We start from the raw sequence: 12770 nt of genomic DNA, 5'->3' as shown, positions 1-12770 counted from the left end.
AATACATCTCAATAATATAAATATGGAAAAATATGCAAATATCTTATTTTGGCTCATTTACATATTTAGGAACGGGTCATTTAATGTATTGTCCAAATGACTCTGTCCAAGGTTTTTTTGGTCTCTCATACTTTTTTCCAACTGCTTGTAACTTTTTATGTAAGATCTCCATTTATAATAAAAGTTTTACTAATATAAAATAATTATAAGTGTACAGAATTTTTCTGTTTGACGTTATTGAAGGATAAGCTAGAGATTGATTAAAATAACATGCTATCCGAGGTTATTTTGTTGGCGTTGTGTATATATAAATCTACACTGGATTATTTGAAAAAAAAGGGATGATTTAAAAGTAAAGCTGATTTATTTATACCTAAAATAACATACAGCAACAGTTACGATAAAATCACTCGCCAAATTTCGTATGTGTTACACTTGCATGACGTAAGCACTGTTGGTGATGTGTTGAGTACAAATAAATCAGCTTTGCTTTTGTGCTGTATTTTTTTATTAATTCTATATATTGTGTTTGTGTGAGAAAACATTCAAATACATATGTAATCATCTTTTTGTATGCTAGAACTGTGTGCTCTTCGAATTTCAGAATTTTATTATTACTAAGTTGAAAATTATGTTTATTGGTGGCAGTTTCATCTAAAGATCACGAGCCTTTTGTCATTTTTATACGAAGGCATTAAACCCAAATTGGCTTTTGATGCTGTCGGTTGCAAATAGTTTCATTTGAATCGTATTTAAGTTAATGTAATGTTATAAAAGAAAATCTTTCAAAATTATAATATAATGATTTTTAAAATAATTCCAGGCAATACAAGGTATTAATAGCCATAATAAACGTGAAAAAATGGAAGGTAAAAATCTTTATTCTTTATTTTTATATAATTTTTTTTTTCCTATTATCTATACATTAAAATAAATTTAAATATTTTAGAGGATAAAAAAATAAAAATTTGTATTGTGGGTTTTGAATTGAAAGAGAATGCTGAAGTTAAAGAAGCCCTACAGGTAAATTTATTTAAAAATTTTTTAAAGAAATATTATTACAATAAGCATTTATTGTTATAAAAACTTTTAATAGAATAGTGAATGCATTTAAAACAAAATTATACTTTTATGGAAAAAAACAATACATGTTATAGTTTTGATTCAGAATAATCAGTTTTTTCCTAGAAGCATTTTAAATTTAAAGTTTTTTTTATGTATAATAATGTACAGTACTTTTTATACAGTAATGCCAAATGATTTGCTGGATCTTTACTGGGCTATATTAAGACTAATTAATAATCCAAAACAAAGCAGTTTGTCTAGAGGTAGCTGCCATTTTGTAATAAATTTTAAAAATTATAAATAAATTTTTTAAAATTTTAGTTTAGAATAGGAATACCGAAAGGAAAGAATCAGCTCGAAGCTGGACTCCAACCCACATCTCCCCCTTACCGTATAGTTGCATCGCCGGTTATGTTACCCAAACCTCCATCCAATCTTTGCTTTTGGAATTGTTAAATAATTAATTAATTTTGATGCACCTGTACAGGTCACTTGAATTTCTTTAAGAGTATTCTAGATTAAAATAGAAAAACTATTAAATTTATCACTAGATGGCTACTTCACCATCTACTCAAGCTAAATTGTTTCATTTTGGATTATTAATTAGACGTAATATAATCCATTAAACATCTGGCAGATTGTTTGGCTTCTGTTTACATTTGTTTAATTATTAATTTTTGTGGTATCCATCATAAGCCAGTGAGATTTGTTTTATTTATTTTTGAATTGTTCTCAAACATTTCCATTAATGTCATACAAAATTACCTGATTGATATTTGTCAAATAGTGTTTTATCAGCAACATGTTCTAATATTGTAAAACACCTTAATCAATATATAAACTTTTTTCTTTACAGAAAAACTTTATTTATCTTCACTTAGATTATCTCTCAGTAACTATTTAAGAGCTTAATATGTTAGAATGTGCAAACTTAGTTACCTGTGAAATTATAGGTGTAGGCATGTGGCCACTAGTGCTGTAGATGAAGAATAAACTCATGTAATATGTATATATAATAATATCTAAGTGTTTTTAACATTCAGATGTTTTCCCATACTTATTTGATTTTTTTTCTTTTATATACAAGGTAAGGTGTTCTGCCACCCTCCCCTGGTTTTGCTACTCCATGTAACATTTATTATTATTGATATTCTTAAAATTTATTATTTTACATAATGTGTATTATGTTGAAAATTGTATATTAGTTCTAGCTAGGGTTTCTCCAATGGAATCCAGGATCCCAGTTGTTTTATAACTCAGGAAATTCTTCTCATCCCAGGAAATACCACATATTTCTTAAAATTTCACTTTTTTTTTTATTTTGTGTTAAAGTTGAGGAAATTTTGCAAATAGAAAGTATGATTAACCCATAAGCTGTCAGAATACATTTGTATTTATTAATTTAAGCCTATTTATTAGTTTTTTAAATTTTTGCTTATTATGGCATGTCACAGATTGTCAATAATCAATATGTAGCCTATTTGTGACAAGACTCTGAAAATTCTTTACTTGTCAGAACCTGTAATATCTGGAATAATTGTGCTTATGCTGTCTTAATTTTTAACCATGCCCAGTAGCTTCAATAACTGCATTATGCCAGATTGTGCAAACTGGGCAAGGATACAAACGAGTACGAAATGTGCAAGTAATGAAGTTTTTCTTCATAAACCTGATTATTAAAGCCAAACAAAGTGCCGAATTATCAGGTTACAAGCTCGATGCTGCTATTAAAGTAGCCAAGGTAGACAAATCAAGAATACTAGTTGGCAAAAGAAATACTGTAATGCATCTCAAAAACAAACTAGAAATCTTCCTGGCTACAGGTGAAAAAATACATACCATCTGTCTTCTCTTAAATGTATTAAAGACGATTCCATCCATATCAATTGAATTGGAAAGGTCATTCTCGGTAGCAGGATTTTTCTTTAGTAAAATAAGAATCAAATTGAGTGATCAGAATATTGACCATCTTTGCTTTTTAAAATCTTATTATAAAAATTTACAATAATATTTTGTATTATGTTTTATTTAAATAATGAAAATTACCTTATCACTTAGAAGTTTGATCTAAGTTCTTTTTTTTTTTTTAATTTTCAACTCATTTTTGTTGTAAGCAGTTTCCAACAAACTTTAATAAACTTTTTCTATTTGTGAAAATTTCTACATAACTCAAAAGTAGTTTTTTATACATATTTTACACAGCATTATTATTATTTTGGTGATTGTGGGTTGTATTAAGTTACTTAAAAATGAAAAATAATTTTATCATTTGATTTTAATATTTATTTTATATCTTAAAAATAATTAATTATATCCTGGGATCCCAGAAAACAGTTCACTTTTTTCCTGGAATCCCGGGACAAGCAAAAGACCGGAAATGAGTAACCCTAGTTCTAGCATTTTATAAGTACTTAGCATAATAATTATTACTGAAAATAGACATATGTACGGTACATCATATTTTGCAATGGTTATTAATAGACAGTGGACATTTAGGCCCTTAAAAGTAGTGTTTTAGGCGCCTAAAATAGGCTCTTAAATTGTCTCGTTTAGGCTTTATAAATAAAAAATAGGCGGTCAAAATTTGCACAATGAACAATTAATGTACTTATCAGACAATTTAATTAATTTATTTATTTAACATATGTATTCCAAACAAAAATGCACATATTCAGAATGATGCAAACACAAAAGTAGACAAACAATTATCTTTACATTTTTTATTCACTCTGTTTTTCATAGTTAGCTTCACAATATATTACAAGCACTTTTTCCAAATTTTCAGTAGAAAAGTTGCAACGTTTGTCACTGAGAATTAATATATACGCAGAGAAAGAGCGTTCCACATCTACTGACGATAACGGACAGTATTTCAACCTTGGAAGAAGATGAACTGGGAATTCACTTTCGGTTTTGCTCTTCTTTTATGCCAAAATATCAGCCACAACAAACAAGGACTTTAATCCAGTATTCTTTTGAAGCACTGCATCCAACTTTTTCCTCACTTTTTCTGCAGCAGTACCACAAAGTTTCTGTTTTGCTCTGTTGAGGAGATCAATTTGTTCATATATCAGTTTCCCACTACTTTCAACAGCAGTAATAGTATCTGCAATGAATGTGAAATGAGACTTAATGTACACCAAGTCGTTCTGAACATAAATGTCATTCAAAATTTCCTTGACTTTAGTTACACAAACTGCATCATCCGCTAAAGTGTCCAGAAGTTTCTTTATATCAGAGAAATGTTCACTGTAGTAGTTAACAGCCTTCAGCCAAGTTCCCCAACGAGTGAGAACAGGTTCTGGAGGAAGAGCAACATCTGGGAGCATCTGCCGAAAAGCTTGCACTCTTGATGGGGCTTTAATGAACACTTTCTTGACAGAGGAGATGAGTTTATTCACCTTCTCATATTCTACTCTGATTTGCTCTGCTACCCGATTGAGACCATGGGCCAAGCATGTCACATGGACAAGAGCAGGAAAAAAAATCTTAAGTGTTTTCATGGCAGGAACCATGTATGAAGCAGCATCTGTTACGGCTACAAGAACTTTGTCTTCATCAGGATTAATTATCTTTAGTCCATTGTTCACAAAATGAGCCACTGTTTCATGGTTAGTTTTAGTCAACTGTTTCGTGTAGATCAGGTAAGCTCTGGAGGGCCCATCGGCATCAAGCTTTCCAACAATCAAGTTGGCAACGTAGCGTCCAAGACTGTCCGTTGTTTCATCTACAGAGAACCACAAGTAAGAGTCCTTAAGATTGTCTCTTATCCTGGAAATAACATCTTCGTATGCAGGTTGCACATAATACTTTTGAAGTGTCGACTCTGAAGGAATTTTCTGGTGGCAGTACTTTTCCAAGAAATTTCTAAAATGAGTGTTCTCCAATTTTTAAATGGAATATTTGCTGCTATAATAGCATGACACAAATCAGCACTAAACTCATTTTTCTTTGATGAAGTCTCTGAAGTCTGCGTCAAGAGAGTCTGTTTCATTTTATATTTTCGTTCAGCGTTTGATTTATGCTGAGCACCTTGTGCGTGTTGTGTGAAGTGGCATTTCTTTTCACTGGACACCTACAAAAAATATTAAATTTTATTATTTGTTGTTTTTAAACTACTGTATATTTTATATATATTAACATTATACAGTACAGATAATTTGTAATTTGCAGTAATATTTTAATTTATGAAAATAATTTTTTACTGACCTCTTTATACAGACTTGGCACAGAATAATCTTGCCATCCGACGTGTAATGGGGGAATTCTTGAAGCCGTTGTCGAATTAATGAAGCTTTAGATGTTTTAACTTTTGGCATTTTCACTAAAATTTTATCCACAAGTGAACACTCCAAAGACAAAAATAAAACTGATCTGCAGTAGACTGTCAGGCTGTTATTCTGGCAATTCGGGATTTTATGACTTGGTGACAAAAGACTAGGTGTGGCTAATTGCTGTTTTCAGAGGGTATGGTGGAGGGAGAATTTGTAAAATTTTAACAGCCTTGGAATGTAAGCAGTACAGTATGTTAAGAATCAAAGTAAATCTTTGCGGGAAACGAAACAAAAAATTAAAAACTTTTTGAAAATATGAAAACAGGCTAAACTTTGTTTTAGGCAAAAATAGGCAGTAATGTCAAATTAGGCATTTTTAGGCATTTTAAAATACCATTATTTCGGTCTAAATATTCATGAAAAGTGTTAATACAAAATCTTGGCCATGTACTGTATATGCTAAGGGAAAAAAATAGGCATTTGCCTAAAATCTGCTGTCTAGTTATTAATAATAATAATGTTGTTGTTTTTTTTAATTTATTTTATTAAATTTTTTTTAAAAAGTTGTAATTTTATTATGTAGCATTTTGCTTTTCCTGTTGTCTTCAGTGAAAATGGAACAGAGTTTATAAATGATAACCAGTTTAAAATGATATTTGTACTTAATGAATTTGAAGGTGAAGTTTACGATCATCTGCATAATGCTGGTTGTACAATTCTTGGTCCGACTATAATAATTCAGTCGGCAAAGAACAATTTGGTAAGATACAATTCGATTTTTATATAAATTGTAAATTAAGTTATTGAATGCATTTATTGATGTATATGTTCTTTAAAAATAGGCATTTCCAAGAAATAGCCGTCCACTTTATACAAATTTGATGAAAGACTGTGTGATCTGTTTCAGTGGATTTCGTTCTAAAACAGTTATGGTAATACATTGGTTGTAAATTATTTTAATAGTTTATAAAGTTGTTCTATAATTTATAGAAGACAATGATTTTTTGGAAAAATTCTTAGGTTTTTTTTAAACAAATGATTTAGGTTTTCTGTACATTTTATATGGACAATTTAGTTTTGGTTATTAACTGAATATGATTACCTTACTTGAATGCCAAGTGGATCAATTTTTTACCAATGCCAATTAAGGCATTGGCCTGTCACTTGGGAGGACCCAAGTTGAATCCTAGCTGATGAAAACTTCAGGATTTTTTTGTTTCGTACGGTCTGTCTGTTCCACATATGTTGGATTCTGTTCCTTGGCCTGGCTAAACCCATGATGATCCTGGGGACAGAGTCAAAAAGAAAAAAATTTAAGCCATATTTCTTTGGTGGAACGAAGTTTTTTACTATTGAAGAAAAGTGTAAAGATACCATATTTACTCTAAAAAACAGCACAATTGCAAGATGAAAAAGTACTCTGAGTGAGTATTCTCTAAGTCTGAGTATTTATAGACAGTACTTTCTCATAGTAAGCATCTATGTTTTTGAAGAAGATAAGGCTTATTGTAAACTGTAAAATTACACATTCTTATTGTATGTTGAAATAGTGTGTGAGAGTTGAGTGTTGCATTATAGTTAAATCTGGTAATTTTTTCCACTTTATTATTATTAATTTCATTAATAGTCATACACAATTTCTAAAGAATAGAAATAATAGTCACCTTTGTGGTGTTTGGAGGCTGTAAGGATTTATTACATACTTTTTGGTAGAGTACTGCCACCAGATGTGTTTTATCGGACACACTGCCGATTGAGACAAAATAGATGGTTAAGGCGCGGGGTAAGAGTCACTCCGAAGTCCAGGAATGAGCCTCTCAGGAGGAAGAATGCAGAGTCAGATATAACCAACTTAAGGACATTTATTAACACAAAATGAAAGTTTAAAACAGAATTATAAAATCCGATGTTTGAAAATTTGCCTATCTCTATCTATATAACGAAGGGGATATTCGAACTACGTGACTCATAACATACCAGGTAAACAAGATGTCTTCTCTGCTCTGTTCAGACAGTCGGTCAGTCTCTTGAGCCTGTTTCACTCTCACTCAGTCTATTATTGATGCTTGCTTGTTTTTGAGTTTGTTTTCTCTTGAGCTACTCTTGCTCTGGTGCTTGTCTGCTCTCTCTCTCTCAATCTCTTCTTTTTCTGTTTCTCGTTTTCTGTCTCTGGTCTTTGACTATTTCACTGCCTCTTTCTAACTGCCTTTCTCTGACAGACTGTGTCCCCATCTCCCTTTTCTCTGGTTGGAGCTCTCCTTTTAAACACTTCCAGCATGAGAAAATTTATCATCGGGCGATGATTCATTGGCAGTGTCATCATCATAGCTGAGACAGTGTTTTCTTATTTGGTGATGACATCAAACTTTCATAGAGTCATCACTGAGTTGATGTGACTCATCTTTGCTTTGGGACAGTTTTCAATCATTATTTATTGATTGTTTTGACTAAGTTCCTCATTTAATATGTAAACATTGCCGAAAACAAGGGAGGGAAATGCGATGTTCCCCATTTCTATATATATATATATATTTTTTTTCTTCTTTTATAATTTTAATAATTTAATTGCTCCTTCCTCTCTTCCTTGGCATGTTGTGAGATTTCTGATAAACCATTTTATTCTAATTTGTCTTTTAAAATTGTTTTGAGTTGATATTAAAATTTTGAAAAGGGGGTCCCTAGATTGGTAAAATAGGCAAATTTCCTCCTACAACTTTGGTTGTTATTCAAGATACAGTTAAGGTTTTAACAAAGTTCAAGCAAATACATAAAAGCAAAAAAAGTTGAAATACAGTGATTAAACAAAAATTATTACAAATATCGTAAATAGCAGTTCACAAATACATATATAGAGGTATTTTTGGAGGGGGGAAAATGGTGGTCCTCACAACCTCTAATAGTAAGCATGCACTAATAAACACCTCAGCTATGAGTTAAAGACAGCACGATGTTTATTAGAATAAATACAATATTAAAAATTAGAATAAACAAAGCTTTAATTCAGAGTTTATTTTATAAAATTATCACCAGAATAGATACTTTTTTTAAAATTATAAGTTTTTAATAATAGTTTTTCTCTAAGCATGGAAGATTTTCTTCTGTCTGTATTGTAAATAGTTTAATTTATGTATAGAAAAATTCCAATATAGAGTAGGTTCTCCTTTTTTTTCAGGCTACTGATAATTTGTACATATTGTAAATTAATAATTTATATTTTTTATCTAATCTTTTATCAATTATTGCAGTATTTGCAGTTTCATTTAAGTGTTTCCATAGAAAAATATTGCATAAAAATTGCTATAATATGAACCCAATAAGGTTATTATAAAAAATATGGTCTTTAGAATACACTCAAATGGCATATTGATGCACAATAAGAAGAATGTATACAGAAAATTGTTAACTATATAAAAAGAGTTATTAATGTAATCCTTAAAAATCTTCAAAGTTCATAAAATAATTACACTGCAACAATCTAAAGTACATTTCAAAATTATTCTCATTTTATTAATTGTTAATTTAACACTAGTTTATATATGTAGATTATATTATTTAAAGAAAAGCATTTTTGAATTTTTCAGAATAAAATGGCTACTTTAGTTCATCACATGGGAGGCTGCGTAAAAAAAGAATTTAGTTCTAAGATAACTCATGTTATTGCTAATTCAACACTTGGAGAAAAATATGGGGTAAGTCTGCCTTTAAAGACTATATTAATTAAGTAACTAAATTTTAAAATATTAAACTCTTATAATTTCAGTATGCCGTTAGTCTTGGCACACCAATAATGAAAGAACAATGGATATATGAAATGTGGTCACGGAGAAGAGATTTAAGTAATTTTATAAATGATGAGAACTTGGTAGGTACATGATAATAGTATCTTGTATATTTTTCGAAATACTGTATTTTCCAGCATATATGACAGAAATATTACAGCTCTAAATAAACCAGGAGATATTATTAATGAATTTTAATGTTTTCATTTGCATCTCTGTGATTTGCTTAGGTTTATTGAAATATTTAGGAATTCATTAATAACTAATCTAAACTTCTTCAGATCTGTTTAAAGATTCAAAATAATTTTTTATATTTTAATATTTAAACTATAATAAATTATTTAACTTAAATATATTTTAAATTGTAAATAATAATTTTTCAGATGAAATTAAAATTGCAGCCATTCTGTGGATGTAATATAACGTTTTTGGGATTTAAGAATGATGAGAAACTTCATATGGAAGAACTTGCTGTTCAGAATGGCAAGTAAAATTTTATATAACTTTGTTATATTAAGCATAATAGAAGTTTGTCAATTTGGCAACGAAGGGACCAGAATGGTATTAGATTACTGAATATTTTAGAAAAATTTGGTAAGTTGTATGCAATCTGAATGTCTTCAACATTCAGATTCTGCACAAAGTCAATATTCACAATAAATCTTATGCATATAATATTTTCCAGATGTACTATATATATATATATATGTATATATGGTTTCAAAAACTAAACATGCTCTGAGTATAAGAGACTTTTTTGCTGTGCTCTCTTCACATTGGCATGTGAGGAAAAAATAAACATGTTACTAAATACAAAGCATGTGCTTGCTGTAATAGAGCAATGTTTATTTGGCATAATACAATGTAGACTAAATTGTTTTTAGCATGCCATGTTTCCAAACAAACCAGACTATTATCAGACAGTTCTGGATTATTTGCTGCTCTTCAGAGGATGTTAGATTACGTGATATTCTGGATTATCTGGAGCTTGATTGATGAACTATTAAATTGAAATAGTTAATTCTGGATTCGAGGAATATGATACAAAAAATAATCACTAAAATTAAGCAAACAAAATAACAAGAACTTGGAAATGTTGTTGTTAAATATATCAAATAATTTTGCATTTTGTTGCAGAATGTCAGTACATAATATAGAAATTTGTTAAATTACATACTGATGATTTCTAAGATTTTTTGTAATTTTTTTACTTTCTTAATTATAGCATTTCCTTTCTATTTATAATGATTACAGTTAATTTATAATTTGTTTCTTCTATAAATTACCCTTAAGAATTTTAGAATGAGCACATTATTGACATATAGTGGATTATCACATCAGTGGAATCTGATGACATTTTTTATCTTAATTGTAGTGTTATCATGATTTCAATTCGCAATAATGCTTCATTCTAATATGATATTCAAATATTCATAATTTTAATAATTAAAATGTGGAATATCTTCTGTTAATATGTAAGAAATTGTAAAAATTTGATCAAAGTTAATTTTTTATGAGTAGGTTCTGAAGTACAATAATCTATGAGAACTATTGAAGAAATTTTGTAGGAATCAATAGAATAACTAAAATAAAACATTTGCGAAAATTGGTGCAGATAAGTTTGTTGCTGCAAACTTTTCAGGTTTATTTGATCTATCTACACTTACAGAATATAATAATTTTATAATAGTAATTAAGCAAAATAAAGCTTCAACATATAAAAGCAATAAAATTCTATAACAATATAATAATCGTATATTTATCAAACATCAATATTACATAATACGTACAGTAGACTTTCACTAATCAACCATTCCTTGCATGAAGATGCCAGATGTTCAAATAATATGGCACACTGACATGAAATATTTTATGCACAAATGAAACCCAAATAAATAGAAAAATGTTAGTCATGCCTTACAATTGAGGGTATGCCAGATTAGTGAGACTACTATATATGAGTATCCTAGTATGAAACAGTACTTCTACAACATGGTTTGAAAATTGGGGATATCTCCCATACAACAAGACTTCCAGTTTTGCTCTAACACTATTTTGGAATCCTCTGTACAAAATTTCACACTTTAAGTGTAAACTTTGTTGTTTGATATTTTTTTATTTAAGTAAACACATGTGTCATCTCAAATTTGTCCACGAATTTTAGAATATGAAATTTTCAAATTATTTTTATGCCTTTTTATCAGGTTTACTTCAATGAAAACTGATAGTATAATTTTTTCTTGTCCTACCTTTCCTATGAACTAGGTGTTGTTGCTGTTGCTTTCAAACTTTAACCTTTAACATTGTCACTGTATTTTGTTTTTGTAAATTAACTTTGATCTTTAGTAGTTTATTTAAACATTTTTAGATAAACACTATTAAATTTTTTTTAACTGTAGGTAAGCAATCATTCACAAAATGATAAATGAAATATGACGGTATCTCTGTACTCAAATGCAACCTGCTAGAATAAATTTTCAATAAATAACATACTTTTATTTCATTATCCATAAAAACTTTTTATGATAAAAATAAAAAATATAAAAATATTGCCAATAATGCTGATCAAGGTCAATAAAAAGGCATTATGACAATATTTTGTAAAAAGAAATACCCTCATTCAACTAAAATTAATATTAATGTGTAATAGAGTACTTTTAATTGTGATTTGCAAATTAATTATTGATTGGAAATAAATTATCAATTGCTTTGATAAACATATTTCTATTTCCTTTGTAACGAAAAAGAATACAGTAGAGTGTCGTTTATCCAAAGGTTGGTTATCCGAAAGAATTCCAGTCGGCAAATTTAAATTTTTGCTAGTGCTGTGGCACTGCAATCTTTGCCTATATCTTGGGCTACTCCAATATTTTTTATGTTTGTGTCTGTGTTTTAGCTGGCAGCACTGTCACTTTTGTGTGGTGTTTTTCTGAGGACTGCGTGTCATCCTGAATCGAACGTTTTTGATACTAGTTTCGATTCAGGATGATACTGCGTGTCATCCTGAATCGAACGTTTTTGATATTGAAAAATTTATACTTTAGAAGTTATCTCTTCTAAAGTATAAATTTTTTTGTTTTTATATTTTTCAATATATTTATTTTGTTTGTAAAAAATAAAGAAATAATTTTTAATGATACAATAGCCATGATTATTATTTTAAAAAGTTTATATTAGGCTTAACATCGACGAAAATTCAATGCAAAGCGACATGCAACGGAGAAAAATTTCAACATGGGATAGGTTAATATATTTTTTCGTACATAATCGGTTATCTGAACCCCAGTTCCCAATTGATTTGGAAAAACGACGCTCTACTGTAGTGGATTTCTAATATGCTTCTGTAGAAATGAGAAAATTTAATTGGAAAAATCGGATCTATATTATTGTGACGCCGTCATAACGCCGGGCTGCAAATTTTAATCATCTTTTAATTTAAAAATTCACGTGATTTCCAGTCCAGACCGGAAGTTCGTATATAGTTAATCGGGCCTCCACTGTATTGTGCACGTATTATATAGGGCTTACTTAGTTCGGCATAAATATGATTTATGTCACATTTGACAAGTTCGCACTGTCTATGAGATTGTAATTCTAATCATTATTTTACAATTATATATATATATATATATATATTTAATGCAAATGTATA

At 29.4% G+C, this 12770-nt stretch overlaps 1 protein-coding gene across 1 annotated transcript in view; it reads left to right on the top strand.

The window, feature by feature from the left end:
- LOC111633164 (protein ECT2-like) overlaps positions 1–12770 on the top strand; it is a gene marked incomplete at its 3' end in the record, with an annotated part of 36646 nt that overhangs the window by 4689 nt on the left and 19187 nt on the right. The window contains exons 2-8 of the mRNA XM_023377694.1: positions 824–869; positions 950–1023; positions 5923–6099; positions 6182–6271; positions 8921–9028; positions 9100–9201; positions 9502–9601. Of these exons, the coding sequence (XP_023233462.1) occupies positions 863–869; positions 950–1023; positions 5923–6099; positions 6182–6271; positions 8921–9028; positions 9100–9201; positions 9502–9601 (658 nt within the window). The remainder of the gene's footprint in view (positions 1–823; positions 870–949; positions 1024–5922; positions 6100–6181; positions 6272–8920; positions 9029–9099; positions 9202–9501; positions 9602–12770) is intronic.

Source organism: Centruroides sculpturatus, unplaced genomic scaffold, assembly GCF_000671375.1.
Source record: "Centruroides sculpturatus isolate CEXI.00-Female unplaced genomic scaffold, Cexi_2.0 scaffold110, whole genome shotgun sequence".
Taxonomy (NCBI): domain Eukaryota; kingdom Metazoa; phylum Arthropoda; class Arachnida; order Scorpiones; family Buthidae; genus Centruroides; species Centruroides sculpturatus.
This window is presented reverse-complemented; position numbering and strand designations above follow the sequence as displayed.